Source organism: Sinocyclocheilus anshuiensis, unplaced genomic scaffold, assembly GCF_001515605.1.
Source record: "Sinocyclocheilus anshuiensis isolate Anshui unplaced genomic scaffold, SAMN03320099.WGS_v1.1 scaffold529, whole genome shotgun sequence".
In the NCBI taxonomy this organism is placed as follows: Eukaryota; Metazoa; Chordata; class Actinopteri; order Cypriniformes; family Cyprinidae; genus Sinocyclocheilus; species Sinocyclocheilus anshuiensis.
In genome coordinates this window covers 30,025-49,636 of record NW_015540872.1, presented here as the reverse complement: position 1 = coordinate 49,636, position 19,612 = coordinate 30,025, and the positions used below count along the sequence as shown (strand labels likewise).

At 37.4% G+C, this 19,612-nt stretch overlaps 3 protein-coding genes across 7 annotated transcripts in view; 1 reads left to right on the top strand and 2 right to left on the bottom strand.

Annotated features, from left to right (window-relative positions):
* The window catches only part of ext2 (exostosin glycosyltransferase 2), a 27,781-nt gene extending 20,983 nt beyond the window's left edge, over positions 1-6,798 (bottom strand). The window contains exons 1-6 of the mRNA XM_016485741.1: positions 6,594-6,798; positions 5,354-5,694; positions 5,021-5,244; positions 4,698-4,787; positions 1,799-1,915; positions 1,519-1,714 (exon numbers count right to left, since the gene is read on the bottom strand). Coding sequence (XP_016341227.1) covers positions 1,519-1,714; positions 1,799-1,915; positions 4,698-4,787; positions 5,021-5,244; positions 5,354-5,668 — 942 coding nt within the window. The 5' untranslated portion in view covers positions 5,669-5,694; positions 6,594-6,798. The remainder of the gene's footprint in view (positions 1-1,518; positions 1,715-1,798; positions 1,916-4,697; positions 4,788-5,020; positions 5,245-5,353; positions 5,695-6,593) is intronic.
* A 209-nt stretch (positions 6,799-7,007) lies between these two features.
* LOC107688174 (uncharacterized) lies at positions 7,008-8,890 on the top strand. Of its 2 annotated transcripts, none has more exons than XM_016485769.1 (5): positions 7,008-7,471; positions 7,607-7,677; positions 8,172-8,336; positions 8,429-8,490; positions 8,656-8,890. In XM_016485769.1, the coding sequence occupies exons 1-5, from the start codon at positions 7,311-7,313 to the stop codon at positions 8,830-8,832; spliced, it is 636 nt and encodes a 211-aa protein (XP_016341255.1). In that variant the 5' UTR covers positions 7,008-7,310; the 3' UTR covers positions 8,833-8,890. The 2 variants fall into 2 exon arrangements, with proteins under 2 accessions (XP_016341255.1, XP_016341254.1); XM_016485768.1 differs by having other exon boundaries at positions 8,172-8,348.
* A 1,539-nt stretch (positions 8,891-10,429) lies between these two features.
* LOC107688157 (tetraspanin-18-like) overlaps positions 10,430-19,612 on the bottom strand; it is a 32,566-nt gene continuing 23,383 nt past the window's right edge. For all 4 annotated transcript variants that reach the window (XM_016485738.1, XM_016485740.1, XM_016485739.1 and 1 more), the window contains 7 exons: positions 13,907-14,002; positions 12,933-13,127; positions 12,179-12,253; positions 11,995-12,093; positions 11,756-11,917; positions 11,343-11,426; positions 10,430-11,089 (listed from right to left, as the gene is read on the bottom strand). In XM_016485738.1, coding sequence (XP_016341224.1) covers positions 11,042-11,089; positions 11,343-11,426; positions 11,756-11,917; positions 11,995-12,093; positions 12,179-12,253; positions 12,933-13,127; positions 13,907-14,002 — 759 coding nt within the window. In that variant the 3' untranslated portion in view covers positions 10,430-11,041. The remainder of the gene's footprint in view (positions 11,090-11,342; positions 11,427-11,755; positions 11,918-11,994; positions 12,094-12,178; positions 12,254-12,932; positions 13,128-13,906; positions 14,003-19,612) is intronic.

Sequence of the window (19,612 nt, the reverse complement as noted above, 5' to 3'; positions counted from 1 at the left end):
CTGTGTATTAAATGCCGCTCCATCTGAAAGCAGGTGATGGCGATTTACTACCAATCACGGAACCGGATTTACTGACGAGATGCGCATGACAAATCGCATGCGATTAATTGCACAGCCCTACTTATAAGTCTGCGATCTGCCGTAAAGCAAGAAGAAGAAGAAGACGCGTCACACGCCGCTGCCGGCTGAAGAAGACGACGCGAACGCGCTCAGGACAGTTTGGACATTGCGGTGAATCAGAGGTAAAAAACGATATAAATACTGTTCAGTTTTTGTAAGCTGGGTTTGGGTCTTATCTTGTGGGCAGTTTAACAGAAGAATAGAGACACAATAGTGTAAATAAGAGGCCATTTTGTCTCTGTTTACCATAGCGCTGAAATTAACAAAACAACCCAAGTTTCCGTGCCTACGGCCCTCTCACGTTTCTGCTCTACGTGTTGAGATTTGCCCTAATCTGAGTCTGTACTGGCTGCAGCCACCACAAACCACCTCACAAGAGCTTTTTTAACACCCCTAAGTGTTGAATATGATTCTGTAATTAAGATTATGTTCTGTTTTCTCCACATGAACTGTAAAAGTTTGGTTGTCGAAGTTATATTCGTCTATTATTCTTATTGTTAGACTAGGGGTTAGGGCTGTTCAATTAATCGCATGTGATTGTCATGCGCATCTCGTCAGCAAAGCCGGTTCCGTGATTAGTAGTAAATCTCCATCACCTGCTTTCAGATTGAGCGGCATTCACTACACAGAGCCGTAGTTCACTGACAATTAGGCAATATCGCGTTCATAATCGCAGATGAATCGCATTCGATTATGAACGCGATATCGCCTAGCTTGTCAGTGAACTACGGCTCTGTGTATTAAATGCCGCTCCATCTGAAAGCAGGTGATGGCGATTTACTACCAATCACGGAACCGGATTTACTGACGAGATGCGCATGACAAATCGCATGCGATTAATTGCACAGCCCTACTTATAAGTCTGCGATCTGCCGTAAAGCAAGAAGAAGAAGAAGACGCGTCACACGCCGCTGCCGGCTGAAGAAGACGACGCGAACGCGCTCAGGACAGTTTGGACATTGCGGTGAATCAGAGGTAAAAAACGATATAAATACTGTTCAGTTTCTTGCACAGACCGATCGTTTCGTGTCTTTACACATCAATGTATCGTCACGAGCCGCAGGGTTTAATTTGGTTTTGTTTGTGTATGTTTTTTTGACTCTCAAACCCATGATTCTTATTCACTTCCATTATATGACTGACAGACTGCAACGGTTTGAGTTAAAAATCTTCGTTTGTGTTATACTGAAGAAACAAAGTCACCTACATTTTGGATGCCCTGGGGGTAAGCAGATAAACATCAAATTTTCATTTTTGGGTGAACTATCCCTTTAATATATTTTTTTTATGAATTTAGTCGCTAAGTGATTCTAATATTTGCAACATTTAAAATATGTTCTAGCATATTTACTATGTGTCAATGTTGTTTAATATGAATGGACGTGCAGAGAAACCAACCTGTAAAATTTGTGGGTAGTCGTAGACCTGTCCTTTATAGCAGCGATTTCTGACCGATGCCAAACCCTGAGAGAGATTACTGCATTTGTCTAGGAGGAGCAGGGCCTCCCCATTCTCCTCCTTCAACCTCTCCAGTTCCACACGGTATTCCCGATGGATGGCCGTCTGAGATGACAGAATGAAGTAGCGTCGGGGCCTGAAATAAACAACTATTATGTGATGTCATTTTCCGTCATTAAATAGAAACTGGTTAATCAATGTCAAAAAAGCAGGATCTCACCCTGGTTGCCTTTCAGGAAGGTCCACCTCAGCAGATAAAGGGCTATACACGGGGATGCTGACATCATAACCCTGCCTGTACGTCCATGTGGAGAAGCCTCCCCCAGCCAGCAGGGCTCTGTGAAACAAACGCAACGAAGATGACAACTCTGTCGCCGCGAGTGTCAGCAAAAGGCACTGAAGATAAAACACATCCTTAATCTGGTTTTACATGACAAATGTGCGAACATGCCACTCCGAAGCATTTAACAGAGTTGCCTTCGCGACCTCGTTCTACAACGAGTCAATAAAACTTCAAACGGTGCTCGGTTTGAGGGAATGGAGTGAGTATAGGGAGAGCTGCAAATATGGCCACGCAACATACACTGTCTTTTTTTATCTCACCCCACACATATGCACATATGGGCAGCTGGTTCTGATGAGGCTGTACGCCAAATGGAGCACAGCTGGATGAGCCCAGGAAATTCCCTACAGCTCCAGATAAGTGTTCATCATTTCAGGGCTTTCTAGTACATAAAACTCACCTTTTCCATCCAAAGCAAAAGATCGGCCAAGTAATAGGCTGAGAAACATGGCCCATGTTGCAGTAAATACCAGGAGATTATGTTTGTCTGCCTGCTCTAGGCGGTAGTGTGCTATTCTCTTTCATGATCGCTCTCAGTGCATCTTTGATCTCCGGGTCTAAGGAACACACTAGGATGATGATGATACAAATGCACATTTAATACATTTAATTGAAAAGAAAAAACAAGACATCTGAATAGGACAGTTCTGGGACACTGATATGTATGAATAGATTTGTTGGTCTATTTTAATTATACATTTTGCAAGCATTCCAGTTTATCTCAATAAAAGGGTGTTGAAACACCAAGAAGATTCTTAAATCCAGCTTGGACTTCTTGAAGAGTCTGGCATCAGTCTGTCAGCACTGTGGTTCAATGTCATTGTGGACAACCATGAAGTGTCAATTCAATCGCACTTATCTACAGAGGTAAAATAGTGCCATGTTGCAAACTTACGTAAATACAACTATCCTGAGACCAAAAAATATAAGAAATGATATGAGCGCATTTATTGATTCTCAGGTGACATTGCTGCTGCACAAGGTCAAACATAGAGACACACTGCCCTCAACTGGCGAACATTACATCCAATCTCCATTAGAAATTAACCATTGTATGCAGTGACAATTTTTACCGTAGGGAAATGGTTTTCAAGGGCACTTTGTTCTTTAAACTTTGAGGGAACTGTATAAAACCACAGTATGTCTTTCATTTATGTCAAAGACTGCAACTTAACTAAGATTAATCTGAACAAGAATGGATGCCAATTATGCAATAAAATGTGGGTGTTGTTGGGAGTGTTCATGTTTAGTGTTTTCAAGGCTAAATTTTAATAAAAAAATAAAAATAATTCAACACCACTCACTTCTGAAACAGCAAATACAGAGCAAACTGACAGCTATAGGTCACTAAGATGTCTGTGAAAGGACTAAACTCACACAAAATTAATGAAATAATACATACTGAAATACATACAATGTGAAGGATCAAATCTTTCCTAGTTTACTCTGAAGCCAGAATTCCAGAATAAGATAGTTATCCAAAAAATATGAGGATCTGAATATTGTCCACACAATACGCAAATAAAAGGTGAGATATCAAGGGTAAAGAGATTATCTGAGAAAATCATTCTCAGAAAATCATTATATCAATACATTACCGCTCAAAAGTTCAGGGATTAGTTCAGGGTCTTATTGTTTTTGAAAGAAGGTCCTTATGAAATCAAACATACAGTAAACCTGTAATACTGTGAAATATTAACATTCCAAGTGACTTTAAAATTTTAATATATACTTTAAAATGCTATTTATTGCTGTGATGGCAAAGCTGAATTTTCAGCAGCCATTATTTCATTATTTTCAGTTTCACATGATCCTTAAAGGTGGGGTATGTATTTTTTAAAAAACGCTTTAGAAAGCTGAGTAGGGCTGAGTACCAAAACAAACTTGTAGCCAATCAGCACTAAGGGGCGTGTCTACTCATGATGTGGAGGAGAGAGCGCTCAGTGCACAGGAGGATGGACATTAGCCGAGCCGAGCGACGAAAGAAAGATAGAGATGGCGGATAAAAAACAAAAGAGGATAACGTCTGCGGAATAAAAGAAGGCTTACGATAAGGCAAGAAGTAGGACCCATGTAAATATCGGATCAGCTTTCCAGCGCTGGAGAGAACTCAAGGAGCGGAAGGCCTGTGATCGGATGCCGAGGCTGCTTTGTTTCTTCTTGATAGGCAAGTAACACCGTGTCTACGCCACGCCGCAACAGCTAAAGTCTGTCTACTCTGGATGCGATAAAGCGACCGCTGAAAATCATTTGAAATTTGTGTCAATATGTCATAAATAGAACGCAGCAGCAGTTTTCTGTTTACAAATTTGTCATGTCACTTTGCCTGGTTTGCGTACATATGTGTGGGGCGGAGCTGTCAAAATAGGGGCGAGACCCTTTTGGGGTAGGGGCATGTTTGTTTTGGTGATTTGAAATATCAACATTGGCTACCAGAAATCACTTACCCCACCTTTAAGAAATCATTACAATATCCTGACTTAGTGTTCTATAAGCATTTCTTACTATTATCAACGTTAAAAACACTTGTACTGCTTAATATTTTTGTTGAAACCATGATATGTTTTTATGCTGCTTTGATGAATTCAAAGAATTTATTTTAAACAGGTAAACCTCTTCAGTTTCACTTCTGATTAGTTTAATACATCTAATTTTAAAATCTTACTAACACCAAACTTTTGAATGGAAGTGTACATAATTTCAAAATGATTTGAACATTCAGACTTCCTGACATATTTAGCAATTTAGCAATGTGCCTGTTAATTTCTACTCTCACCTGTCTCTGGGCACATCCAGAGCTGTATTGTAATCAGGGGGTCCTCCAGGAAGCATATTGAACAGCAGGTGGTTCGTGCCTTTGTCCCACCTAAAATTGTATCAATACATTTATGTAGCTTGCAACAGTGAGTTATGACTTCAGAAATACAGAGCATATGTTTCTAAAGCTAAAATATGAGTTATATAACAGCTTAGAAGAGTGCCAGAAGGCACTTAAAAGAGAAAGTGGAGAGCTGCCAGTGTAACAAAAAAACAATAAAGGAACCAGTAAAGCCGAGGTAGGCAAAGATAATTAGCAAATACTGAAAGATATATATCTACCTGGGCAGCATGGCCAGTGCCTGAGCGGTTTCACGAATCCGCAGAGAGTTCTGATTCAACACATCAATGGAGGGTATGAACAGACATGCTCTGCTCACATCATCAGAGTAAAAATCACTGTCCGAGATGGCGCTCAGCAGGTCATTGTATTCTCGAGACAGGCCAGTGCTGCTGATAGGCACTCCTACTTCATCCACAAATCGCTGAAGAGGATAGATGTACACCTGTGTACAAACACACACACACACCATTAATAGATCAAAATCGCCCTGTAATGACATCCAACCTAATAAACCTAAATCAATAACACAATACTATCTCTCTTTGCATCACCTTGATTTTATTCTTGGGATTATATCCACAGCGATACACATCAAAGCAAGTGTGCATTCGACAGCTCAGGTCACCTCTCTCAGAAATAGGGCTGCTCATAGGTATCCTGACCAAAGGAGCATCATGCACACTACGACGGTCCAGACTCCATTCTGCGGAGGATTCAATGGAGTGAGGCCAGAACTGGAATATCCCCGTTGCGATCAAACCCAGTAAGACCACAGAGAAGAGGGTGATGTAGTAGATCCGGTGTTTAGTCTTCATGCGGGGTATGAGCGCAGGGCCCCGGGAACCATACTTCACTGATGCACACATGATGAGCCTTTCCAGAGCCAAAACCACTGCAGAAGACACAAATGAAGACACTGATGAACATCTACACGTCAGAGAATATCATCAAATGTTTTGATGGACATATATTAATAAAAAGACATATAATAGCTGTACATGATCTTTAGCACGACTTCATTTACTATACTTTTGATTCCTTAACTACAATTAATTTATTATATGACGGATTATTCTAATTATAATTAAATATATGACTAATGCAGCTACTGAAATTTAAGTTATCATACGATTTTTAGTTGGAAAACTGATTCAATTACTTAAAACAGTTTGTGTTTGATTTATCTAATTCCAATTAATCTATAATAAATTAAGTATGGCTCAATGTATACATTAATTGGAATTAAATAAATCAAACACCATTTGTTTTAATAAATTGAATCAGTTTTCCAAAGAATGTCATTAAATGCATTAGTCATATAATAAATTAGAATTAAAACAATCATTCATTTAATAAATTAAGTATGGATCAGTGTATATGACGGATTGTTTTCATTCTAATTTCTTATATGATTGATCAGGTTCGAATTATGCTATATGATATGATAATTATTTGGAATTTGATGTATATCATATAATACATTTACTGGAATTAGACATGATTGTTTCATCTAATTCCCATTAATTTATTATATGATTGATTGTTCTAATTCTAACATAATTTATTACACAGTTGATACATCTAATCTATCATACGATTAATCCCTCAAACTCCAGTTACTTTGTGTAGACCAGTCTCTCGCATTTCTTTGCGAATAATATTTATTAATAACAGAAGGCAATGTTTAAGCATTTTACTCAAAATATGAACTGTCTTGGGTTGTAAATAAATCCAAAAGCACACTCGCTAACAATAGCAGGAACGCTAACAACTACAAAATCATGAACTAACCTTTACGGTATCCAGTTCACTGCCTCAAATCTCAGCACGCCTCAACCATAATCTCATTTGTTGGTCCAGTATGCTGCAAAGGCTGATATTGAAATTTTTGACTGAATTTTGTTTATTATCCCACAATACATTCTTTATGCTAATGCTAAAGGGACAGCTGACAGGAAAGAACTTAGTCTCTCCTTCATGCGTAGTTCCATCAGTTTTTCTTGTAATTCGGGTCGCGTGCGCCATCTGCTGTAGAGGGAGAAGTAATGTGAGGCATAGGCTGTGGCTTGAAACCTAGTAAGCCGCCTACCTAGACAGCATTTTTAGGTGTTAATGCCACGTTCCGTATGTGTCTAGCTAGCTACCTCACTAGTTATTTTATACACAGCCACAAACAACAGCTATCAGTTCGCCGTTTCAGCCACCATTTTTTCTTATGGCGTAAATAACTGTAAACGGTGTTATTGAGCATTAGTTAGGGTATTAGAGCAATCTTTTCTTTATGCCTGGTGTTTTTAGGCAAGAAACAGTCTTCTGGGTCCTGTTCTTCGACAATGGTTTAACAAAACCCGGATTAGTTCACATATCCCGGATTGACCTAGCTCGATCTGAAATGGAGTTTTCCCGGCTCTTCTAACACATATCTCGGATTTACATATCTAGCTAATAAAGACAGCTGACCGTTCATGTGAGAATTTATAAGTCTGTGTAGACTAGCCTAATCACAGCATGGCTAAACAGCGGGCTGCATATTTCAGCGCTGCTGAATTGCAACTTTTAATGGAAGGATATGAGGAAGTTAAACATTTAATAAAGACCAAAGGGAATACTATAGCGGCTGCAAAAGTCCGTCAGGATGCGTGGCGAAAAATAGCTGCCAAATTAAATGCGTAAGTATATCTATCATTTAATTACTCTGGGAGAGCACTAAATACGAAATATATATGACACCTGTGCTGACCAAATAGTGTATGTGTATTGTTTTGGCTACAGTCTTATTCTGTAGGTCACGCTTACAATTACAGATCCAACCCTATGGGACCTAGAAGAACGTGGCAACAAGTGAAGACGAAATACAAAAATATCGTTCAAAGTGGTAGGTCATGGTGTTTTTTTGTTTTTTTTAGTGGGTTTGATGCCCTTTTTTTTTGTTAGGGACTGCCCAATATAATGACATTAATCCTTTTTTTACTCACTTTTAGAGTAATGTCAGCTGTATATATTTCAGAATTTTAAATGTATAACTATGACGATAACACACAACAGATGTTTTATTTTATTTATAGTAATTAATTTATAGTAATTTTACACCTAAAATACAAACTATTCTTGAAAGCGTGTACAGTGCAACACTTTTTTTGTTTATTATTATTATTGTTGTTGTTGTTATAAAGCAGAGTCAAAGTATAATCAAACCTTTTTCTTGTACGTTTTACACTTTTTTTTTTGTGACAGTTTCCTCAGACCCTTAGCACCCCCTTGTGGCCCCCTGGGCCCAGTTTGAAAACCGCTGGAGCCCAGAATTTTTCATTAGAATTTTGAAAACTCAGTGTTTTGAATTGAATAACTTGAAGGTTTAACATAATTTAGCTAACAAGAGAAGGGCTGCAATGAAGAAGATGGGACTAGTCCCAACAAAAGAGGAGTACATAGATGAAGAGGAGCTGCCCCCTGAGAACAATGAGGAGGGTCCTATCATAGCGAGCATAGTTGGTGGCTGCTCCTCTGATCCAGGAGATACAGCTGGCTGCAGCAGTTATGTCAAAGGTATGTGCACCACATGCTATATTTGTCTCTACAAATCGATACTGCAGTAAATATACATAATTCATATCACATCATTTCAGTGACTGAACATGGACTGGCCCTACTTCAGCCACCTGTGTTATCAGACGAAGAGCTGGACTCTGTAAGTTTACTTTAATTTTTAATGGGATATCAATGATTATAGTATTAAATAAACAATATAATATTTAATACACAGTAAATGCTTAGAAAAAATATGTACAGATTCTTATTTTTAAGTTGAATTCATATTTAATAAATTCATTTTTTTAATGCTTTCTTTTTAAAGGAACCTGTGGAAGATGTTAAGACACTATACAAGAAGTATCTCAAAATAGAGATCTCAAACAGAAAGCAAGAAATGGCATACAGAGCTTTAAAAATGCGCAAAGTGGAGAAAGAAATTCAGTTACTTGACAGGAAATTGGATGTAAGTGTGATATTTGATAATGGATTGTCAGAATAAAGGATAAATGTACCTTTAAGATCCACTCAAATCTGTTTTCAGACATTTTAGTTTATGTTGGCGTAGTTTAGTTAGGAAAACATGAATACAATGAAAGAGAAATATTGGTTTTCTATGTTCATTTCTGAAATTTTAAAATGAGTAAAGAGTCACAAATACAGTGAAATGTAATTAAAATTCAATAGAGAACTGTCTGACTCTCAAATGACTAGATAGATAGATAGATAGATAGATAGATAGATATACTTTTCAGTTAAAAGTGGGCTGAATAGGTGCACTTGTCTGAATATTTATTATGATTATTAAGATAATTTGTGTCTGGAACTACAATAGTAAGTAGAAATGTGCCTTTTTTAGTACTACAGTACAGGCTGATCCTTCATGTTGATAATAAAGCATTTGTTATAAACCTACTGTGTTCAAATATAAGTCACAGCAGTTATGTGTAGCAAGAACACTTATAAACTGTTTGTAATCATAATGGTACAATCATAATCATAACCTTGCTGAAATCTCTGACATAAAGCAGAGTTGACCCTTGCCATTTGATTTCAACAATGACAGGAACATCAACAAGTTTGTGGACTGTCATATTTACTTAATATTTTGGAGAGTGATTATGCTGGTCCACCATTTCTGATAGATCTGATTCAACTACTTTCCTCCTTAGTAGAGTGTTGCATGACCTAAATTGGCTATGGTGAAAGAAGGCAGAAAGATCTTAAGATCTCAGGAATGTCATCCAGTGTTGGTTGTGTCCAGTGTGAGCAATAAAGTCTAACTAACAAGTAGGTTAACATATTTCATAAACAAACACATATATATTATTTACAATTTAAACATTTTACAAACAGTACAAACAATGCTCATAAAGCAGGCAAACAAAATGAAACAGGCAGTTAGCATTCGGAAAATAATTGCAGGTAGTCAAGGAAATGAAAATCAGTAAACATGATATTGCTGACAAGTGGTTAATGGATGATTAGCACTTGAAAAAAGCAAATTCATTCTGGCTGCAAACCTAATGACAAGCTTGTCCAACATGCTAAATTCAATGTTGACTCAATGTGTCTGTCAAATTCAAGTCCCGAGGAGCAAGAACTATTGATCTTCCATACGCCTTATTTGATTTACCCAAGAACTTCTGCATTATTTTAGTTAACAACAGTTAATGATGAAACAGGGATTAGGGCATTTTAGGCTTCTTACCTGTGTGTCTCTTTAAGTCCCATGAGTCTTGAGAACCAATACACTGCCCAGGATATTTATCTTGTACAGCCTGAGGCAGGGTAAGCAACTTGTAGCACTTTTTTCCATTCATTTCTTTTTCTGTGAACTGTAAACCACTTTCATATTAGGTAGGTTTTAAAACTGGGCTTCCTAGATAATCATTTTTAGTATGAAATATTTATGCACCACTCTGGAGTTATGGGTTACACTTAAACCATACATTTCCCATAATTTCAATAGTCCAGTGTACTTACACATTCTTTAAAGCCATAATTGGTTTATGTAGTATTTAGTATGTGCTACAAAATTTACGTTTTTGCAAAAAAAAAAATTGCTATTGGAATAGTCATATTCAAATGGTGATGGGAAACACAATGCAAATAAGCACTGCAGATGTTTATTTTTTTTATATCATTCAATGTCATGTGTACAATAGATACAACACAAATACAGCACAGTTTTGCTAAAATCACATAAAATATTCATGGTTGCAACTCACAAAACATTACTTTATAGAAGCTGCTGGCCTCTTGGATTTTATACAGAAACAAGCACACACACAAACCAATCTTCTCTGTTTCACAGACACACACTCCCATTCACACAGTGTAGTTTTTTTAAGCATGGCTCTGGAGCAGTGGTGAACAATCTACTGTAGATAAGAGGTAAAACATCTTGGTACAAATCAGTCTTTTTGTCATCTATAAATATTCAACCAAATATCAGTGCAAGGTGTCCTCCATTAACCTTAAAGGACTGCCATAGATGCCACCCTTAATTTACGAATGATTTCACAAGTACCTCAAAGTCCCAGCTGTGAAGTACGATACATTTTTTGGCAATTCTCAGATATTCCAACACAACAACATAGAGATGGCAAATATATAAGTGTTTTCTTCTTTTTCTTATTTAAAAATGTCTTCCATGCCATGCCATGTTCCTCCTCCTCAAAATGTCCTTAATTTACAGCATGTTAAGATCACTGGATTCCCCTAAACAAACACATAGCAAACACCATGGCAAAAAGCTGACGGGAGAGAAAGAAAAACAAATATAGTTTAGCAAAGAGCTCAATGCAAATACTGTTTTAAAATACTTCTATATTCTACATTCATTTGAGTAGAATTGTGAGAAGCCCGTTTCATGGCAAAGCCACTTCTACTCTCTCCACTAGGTGGCGATCACAACCCATAGTTCTTGCAAAACAATTTGTCATCACATTCTAAGTGTAAAACCATCACATCACACTTTATTATTAAAAAGCAAAATCATAACCTTACTTCAATAGTCAGCACCACAATAGCAAGGGCTCCAGCCATATAGATGTATGTCTCAAAATAGTCCACCACTGCTGAATAACAGCCCTGTTTCAAAGAAGTACACGTTTTAATATGAGAGAACAAAATGTTGTTTCAGTGGATGTTGAATTTCTAATTTATTGCAAGCTACTGATAGTAATGTAATTCCAAATTGGTTAGAATCAATGTATATATACTAACAGAAGTGTATACATGACTCAGAAACTCAAATCATTCATTTTCAGAGTTATTATGTATGTCCTTTCTCCAAAAAGGACATATTTACTTCCTTTGATTTTGGTTTTCATTCTTTTTTCTACTCAATTTCTTGATGCATTTTTTGTTGCATATTCATTCCCATTAATTTCCTAATTTGTACTAAACTCATTGCTGACCTTGTTACGGATTGGCATAATTCCCTTGAGACACTCCTCCTTACTCATCATCAGATGGTTCCTCTGGCAACAGACCTCTGGCACTAGTCTGCTGGGGTTCAGTCGTCTGAAGAGGCTCTGATCATCAAAGTCTTCAGCACTGTTCACCCCACAGCAATCAAACTATGAAGACACCAATACCCAGTTAAACGACTTTAATGCCATCATTGTTTTATATTTTGTACAGTATGTTATCGTACTGTAGTCATAATGGCGTTCCATGTGGAGGTGAAGACATCAGTGCTATTGGTGCCTTGGTAATGTGTTTTCAGCTCCTTGGTGAAGTAATCTCTGGTGAGCTGTTGATCCACAGATAGACAGTAGTAGTGAGAGCAGAGGTATATTACTGGTGGCTTGATCATATCCAGCTATAATAATACTCACATGCTCCCGGAAAATGAATGCCAGAATGGCCACCGCCAACTCTGCCAGGAATATGATGAGTATGAGCATGAAGAACTGTGGGAGAAAAACAGGATATTAGCATCTAAATCAGATGTGAACAGGAATTCACAATATTAATATCATTCTGGCTGATATTGATAAGCCAATTATTATTTTCATGTTATAGCCTATTTTAAAATGTATATTATTCTGTTTAAATAAATTGATAATTTATATCAAATGTGAAGTACTTCAGATGTGAAGTACTTCAGATGCCTAAATATGCAAGAAATAAGCAATATTAGGTGTTACACACATTGCTTTTTGATGCTAAATAGGGATGCACAATATTAATATAATTCTGATGCTGATAAGCCAATTATTTTTTTAATGTTATGGCTGATATTAAAATATATATTTTTGTCTAAATAAATACACATAAAACACAAAATTAAAAAAAGTAATATTTTAAATGCTACAAGTGAATTTAGGCATCACAACATTATAATGTATTATAACGTATAATTAATGTATTAATTATAAGTACCAAAAAAATTGACATTTAATTTGATATTTGCTAAAGAGTAGTGTCATTAAATTATTAGAGTTTTTAAAGACTGATTTTAAGCCAGCATTAGATAACAGCAAAAATAATCTAAAATGTACAAATGGTGGAAATGAGCATTTACAATAAATATCCAATATAGACATATAATATGAATTATATATCTAGTAATAAAAGAAAATCCCATACAAACAGTAGAAGACATTTATTTTCTCGTATGGCTCCGCAGCAACCCAGAAATCCCAGTAGGAACAGCATCCCGCCCATGATCAAAATTGCATAGACTCCAGTAAACAGGAGAGGGTTGGCTGCCACAATCTCCCGGAAACCTGTCGGATCCACCAGCACCCAGATTCCCACCCCTAGAAGGAATGCACCTCCAAGCTAAAGGAGTAGAAAATGGCTTAGTATAACAATATAAACACAAAATATAATTTGATTAAATAGCCATATTGAGCTTATCAAAGTGACTGATGCTCAGTTTTTCAATGGAACAGCACATTTTCCCACAGCATTAGTGTGGTAGAGGGAAATTCATGAGGCTGCTAAAAAAACACCTTTGAGGTACAAAGGAAGTGCAGTGTGGTTCATGAGCAAAACGAAGGCACGTTGGCACAAGATCAGTGCGTTTGTTCATACTGTAAAGTTGACATTTGTTCAAAGTGATGACTTGGATCATTGAGACTCTTTTGAACTACACGTTTTGTTAGGAAAACAAGAGTCTGCACCTGCATATCATCAGGTTTTTAATATATTAAAGAAAACAGATACTTCCCACACCTCCAACCAAAGCAAATCATCACTCCTAGTCAGTCGAAAACAAACACAACTAGCATGATGTCACAGTCAAGTCTAGATCGTATCAGCCTACGGTATGTAAAACAATGGCCTACACTCTTAAAAATAAATGTTCTTTATCTGCATCAATGGTTCCATGAGGAACCTTTCAAGAACATTCACCTTTTTTAGGAATGGAAAGGGGAATGGAAGAGGTTCTTTAAATTATTCAAATGTTCTTCACACTAAAAACAAATGGTTCTTTTAAGAACGGTTGAATGAAAGGTTCTTTGGGGAATGGCATCACTGCAAATCCCTCATTTGGAAGCTTCATTTTTAAGAGTGTATAATTCTCCCGTGCCATTCAAGAGAAAGAAAGCACTTACAAAAATAAAGAAGTTGAAGATGAACATGAGGTACTTGATGCAACTAAGACAGTCCCCCTCCATACTTGTGCCTCTTGCTGAAGCTTCTCCTTGCCCCTGAGGAAGCATCGTAAGAAACAAAGAGAGGCGTTACTCCACAGGAGATGCGAACGTCACATGCTTCGTTTAAAGATAAGTTTAAAGATAAAAATGAGTCAGCGTTGTCAGTGACTGGTGAGCTTTTGTATTTTTAAGCTCATTCAGTGAGATCATTTTGTGAATCTGTCACTTAAATAATACACTGGCATTGACAAAACACACATTGACAGACATATTGTGTTCAGGCGCTCCAGATGAATAATGCCGCATTATGTATTTCAAAGAATGACTGGCAGCTCCTGTAATCATATGCCTGGAAATGTAACACAAAAATGGACGTAAAACAGAGTTCACAGCATTTTCTCTATAAAAACATTTCACACCGACTGCTCATGCATGTTACGTGCTGACTCGACGTACACGATGAGTTGTTTGCGAAGGGAAATATGGAGGAGGAGTACTGAAAGCGGGCAGCTTGGCTAAAAAACACCATCAGGACTGATGGAGCACATTTGTTCATCTTCACACCAGGAGCGATACTCAGCCGGCTAAATAAACATGTCCTTTCAGCACTCCAGACCGCAAGCTGTGTGCCCCAGTCTTTCTCTGAAATTCATCTAAGCACTCTAGCTCTTTTCTGCTTATATGCTCCAGGTGTTTTCAAACGATGTTCCATCACCTGTGCTTCTTTAATGATGCAAATTTCCCTTTCCTCTGCTACGAGACAATACAGGGTGCACGGTGTACAAAAACACTATTAGAGGGTGCTAATACAACATAATGAGTGGACGAATTAGATTCTGGTTGCCCGAAATTAATGATCATTTTTAGCCTGTCCTGCATTTATACTCAGTACTCCTGCTTTTCAGCTTTGTGATTATTAAGAATATCTATTTGATGCTTTTTCCCGCATGTCTTTTTAGAGTAATAAGGTTGATGGTAAGTGCTCCCTCTGTGAAAAGCTTAAGTGTCCCTTGCTGACAATGCACTCTCTATAATTACAGGCCATTAGGGGAATTTAGGTTAATGATGGTACAGTTCTTCATTAGTGCATTGGGTCCTGAGCTCACCTCCCACAGGTAGCTTTGACTTTGCTACTGCCTCAAAAACCGGCCCTTGGGATCAAGTGAAGCAGTAGTGCGTATAATAACAGACGGACTCTCATATTTGCTGGTTTGCTATGACCGACCAGTGTCTCGGCTAGCCTTCTGCAGCTGTGGTCCCTGTAAAAATAGCTCCGAACAGCTGGCTGATTTCACGGGAGTTGACGGTAGATGCCGTGGCGGCAAATAATTCCACCTCTCTTCTCACGGAACGGTTCTGGCATAATTCAATAATCCCCCCCCCAGCCTGGTTTTTCCAAAGTAATTTCCTGTGCAACACTGCGAGTCAGTCAGGTGTTATAAGTGGCGGAATGGAAGGGACCTCGGGAGCCCTGCTAAACTCGGTTAACTTGCAAGTGGGTGAGCAATTTTATTTGTATGTGTGTGGAAAGGTGGGTGGTTGGCCGTATCAGTCTTCTTAGATTAAGACCATCAGCCTCAGAAGGTTTGAAGGCTCAGCCCACAAGTCTCGAGGCCATTATCACAGAGCCACAGCTGTCTTTTTTTTAAATTGAAGTCTTTAAACATCATCGCAACAATCCAGACACTCCAACAATGGACAAAAGGAATTGCATTACATAAATTAATGGACCGTGTACAATTTTTGTTTGTATCTTTGTACTCTATTTAATTAATTTACTTTTGTCAACAGTGCTGCTTTGCTTAAACATCATCTGAAGGGCTCCAGACTGCATGAAATAGTCAAATTCTGGACAACACTAATTTACAACAATTTAAAATCTAGTCAACATTGGCACCAGTCGTTTTGGTATCATTCCATGCTATGCTATTTAAACACATCTTTGCACACCAGTGTTTCCAACAAGCTACACAGAACATACCACAAACCACTGTGTCTGATTTGCGAACAAATTATTTTTATGAAGTGGTTAAAAAGATTCACGAAACAGCCTTAACTCGTACACAAGCACCTAGTTGACTCATTCTCTCTCAACACTTAGCTTGTGCCTGCACTGTTGTACACTTCTGATGACAAAAATTACAAATCAGAGTCTGATTTGTAATTTTTGTCATCAGAAGAACTGTGAATCGTTCAAGGGTGCATTTCCCAAAAGTATAGTTAGCCAACTATGGTTGCAAGTTCCGATGTTACCAGCATAGTTCAGCAATTTGGTGTTTTCTGAATACATACTGTAGTCCCAACGAACATTCGCAAAGAGCATTGCAAATTTGTGTGGTTGGAAATACAGCTCTCGAACTGTGATTCAAATTATGGATATGCTACAAAGTTCCTGCATTTTCGGGAAACAATCGTGAGGGAGTTAGTCTCTCCAACTATGGTAGTTAAGCAGAAAGTTATGTCATCGTTTGGGAAACACACAACCAGAACCATTTCACAATTCATTCAAAGGTATGTTTACATGCAACCAAATAATCCGTTTAAAATCGCATTGTTCAAGTTCAAGTTCATTTTTGGCTCAGTCAATCTGGTTGAGCTTGATCCAAATGAAATTGAAAAACGAAATCTGATTCAAATTTGCAAGCACACATGCACAGTGCAGTGATGTTTACAGCTTACAAACATGTGTGCATATGTTTATTTATGTTTTATGTGTTACACTCTAAAAAATGCTGGGTTGTTTCAACCCAACTTTGGGTCAAATATGGACTAACCTAACTTTTGGGTTAAAAATTTAATGTAAAAATTGAACCCAACGGTTGGGTTAGTCCATATTTGACCCAAAGTTGGGTTGAAACAACCCAGCATTTTTTAGAGTGTATGATCTGGTCACTGGTAGAGACTGAATATTTGCTGAAAAAGCTTTTCTAACTTTTTTTTTTTTTTTGATAGGCCTGTGTCATCAAAGCATTAAGCCAGTTATGCTCGCTGTAGCTCTTGTGACTTGGGGTGTCTTTCTCTGTTTCTGAATGTGGCAAATGATGCAATGCACATGTGCTGAACAACGAAATAGTAATGCTATTGCTAATGCACACGTAAACAAATATGTGAATCTGATTGCAATGTTAAGGATAGAACTTTCAGTTTGAAATGAAATGTGATTACATTCAATCAGATTGCCAATAATTAGAGCATGTAAACATATCTAATGAAATACAAGTAATTTTCTGGATGAATCCAGTTTAAAATGAATGTAGTAATTTAAGATACATAATCACAGCCAAATTTTATTGTAGTAAATCTTTGTTCAGACTTTGAGAATCTTTGTTTGGTAGAATATTTATGGTTTCTTTTCATAAACAAGCAAAAATTATCTTTCAAAATAGACTGACCTTTATATATGGCACAAATAAAATCAGGATCACTACAGAACTAAACCGCTTCTTGATCCAGTAATACAGTTTGTCAAATAAAAAAAGTAATTTGGCTTCTGTTCAGTTAAAGCTCTGCATATCAGATTACACAATATTAGATTTGTTGCTCACTGAACTCAAAAAGCACCCAAATATCTGTGTTTTTAATGCAGATGGGACCTCTTGAACTGTAGAGGGGAAAAACACTGCACTCTTAGAGCAGTAGATGAGAGTCAATGACCGAGGAGATAGTGGGGCAGGACTGAGCTATGATTTCTGCATCCAGCTACAGAGCACAACCAATCACACACACCGCCTCTGGCTCTTACAGAATAAATCAACCTGTCACAGCTGCCTGAAGGAATCGTAGCATACACATGAAGTGCTTTCACACAGCTCTGGCAAAACATTGAATTCACGATGCACTCATCCATCACGAGACAGCCTCCAACTGGGTGGTACAGCTCAGAGCGAGACAGTATGGAGGACCTTCTTCATCCACTCCTCACATTGTGTGTAAACACTTGTTATAAGCTATTTGAGTGCGACGTGAGGACATTGCTCTTCAAACCATGTGCATGTTTGTCTCAGTTGACCCATGAGATCCAGCATTGGTGTAAGATCTTTCCATCTGGTTGGTTTCTTCTGGTTGTGAAGTACAAATTGCTTAACAAATAATATCATTCGGCAACATGTTTCTGATCGAATGATTACCATGTTTTCTAACTGAACACATGGAAAAACTGCACTTGAGTTAAAACTGCACTTAACTCTATTTTGGTAAAGGATGTCACACCTACCGACTGCCTTTGCTGAAGTCTTGCTGTCTTTTGTTAGAGGTCTGTCACATTTACCTATTAAAAATGAAAGAGGGGTGTCAGACTAAAAGACTGCCTCTGACATTTCTCTCCGATTCCCTGTCATGAACTGCAACGCCCACTTTGGCAGCAAATCAATCTGAAGCTCAGTGAAATAAAAACAGGAATACCGTACAACCAACAAACTATTGCCTGAATTAAGATGCAATGGTAAAGTATGTTTACCGGCAGCTTCAGCGAGAACAAACAAATATGGTTACAAAATATCTTTTGTCATCATTTACTCACTTTCATGTCGCTCCAAACCTTTATTTGAAGAAGATATTTTGAAACGTGTCTCAGCAGTTTTTGTCAATACCATCAAAGTCAGATGCATACAATGATAATTTGTCTTTACAGGGTGAATGCTGACAGATTTTTTTTTTATTTTCAGTAAACTGTTTCTTTAACCACAAAGCCTACTACATCATATTTGATGCACACATTTCTGAGGCCTCTGAATTATAAACTTGAACAAAACTTTGCTGAAAAACCTGATTGACACAATCTACTACAAGCTTTCTGTCATATGATTAAAAATGTATACTTTATCAAGTAAAAGGCCTTTTAGCACATTTCTAAAATTTAGTATAATTCTGTAGCAACAAAGAAATCAAGTTATAATTGTATTGCATTACAGTATGTGTTTTGCCCCACAAAAAAAACTAAACTAAAACAAGCTTAGATCATCTCGCTGCCTATCATTTGGGAGAGTGACAACTGATAATTCTATACATTTTATGTAAGAAGTCTGCTATTCTGTTATAAAGATCTCATTTATTTACACTACAAACAAATATCAGAATTTATGTTTTGGATTTTTTATAATTAAGTTTTTAAGCTTTTGCTGAGAAAATGTTTGACAGACATGCACTACACTGGCTACTATTAGACTAATGTTTGCTATGACAGTAACCAAAAGAAAAATAAGCCATCTATACTGCATTGTAAAAGACAGCCACTTAACAGTACAGGTGCATCTCAATAAATTAGAATGTCGTGGAAAAGTTCATTTATTTCAGTAATTCAAATCAAATTGTGAAACTCGTGTATTAAATAAATTCAATGCACACAGACTGAAGTAGTTTAAGTCTTTGGTTCTTTTAATTGTGATGATTTTGGCTCACATTTAACAAAAACCCACCAATTCACTATCTCAACAAATTAGAATACTTCATAAGACCAATAAAAAAAAACATTTTTAGTGAATTGTTGGCCTTCTGGAAAGTATTTTCATTTACTGTACATGTACTCAATACTTGGTAGGGGCTCCTTTTGCTTTAATTACTGCCTCAATTCGGCGTGGCATGGAGGTGATCAGTTTGTGGCACTGCTGAGGTGGTATGGAAGCCCAGGTTTCTTTGACAGTGGCCTTCAGCTCATCTGCATTTTTT

Coding starts and splice junctions, on each gene's coding strand:
- LOC107688174 (XM_016485768.1), top strand. CDS start 7,311: ATGGCTAAACAGCGGGCTGCATATTTCAGCGCTGCTGAATTGCAACTT. Junction 7,472..7,606: donor ATAGCTGCCAAATTAAATGC/GTAAGTATATCT, acceptor TTACAATTACAG/ATCCAACCCTATGGGACCTA. Junction 7,678..8,171: donor CAAAAATATCGTTCAAAGTG/GTAGGTCATGGT, acceptor AACATAATTTAG/CTAACAAGAGAAGGGCTGCA.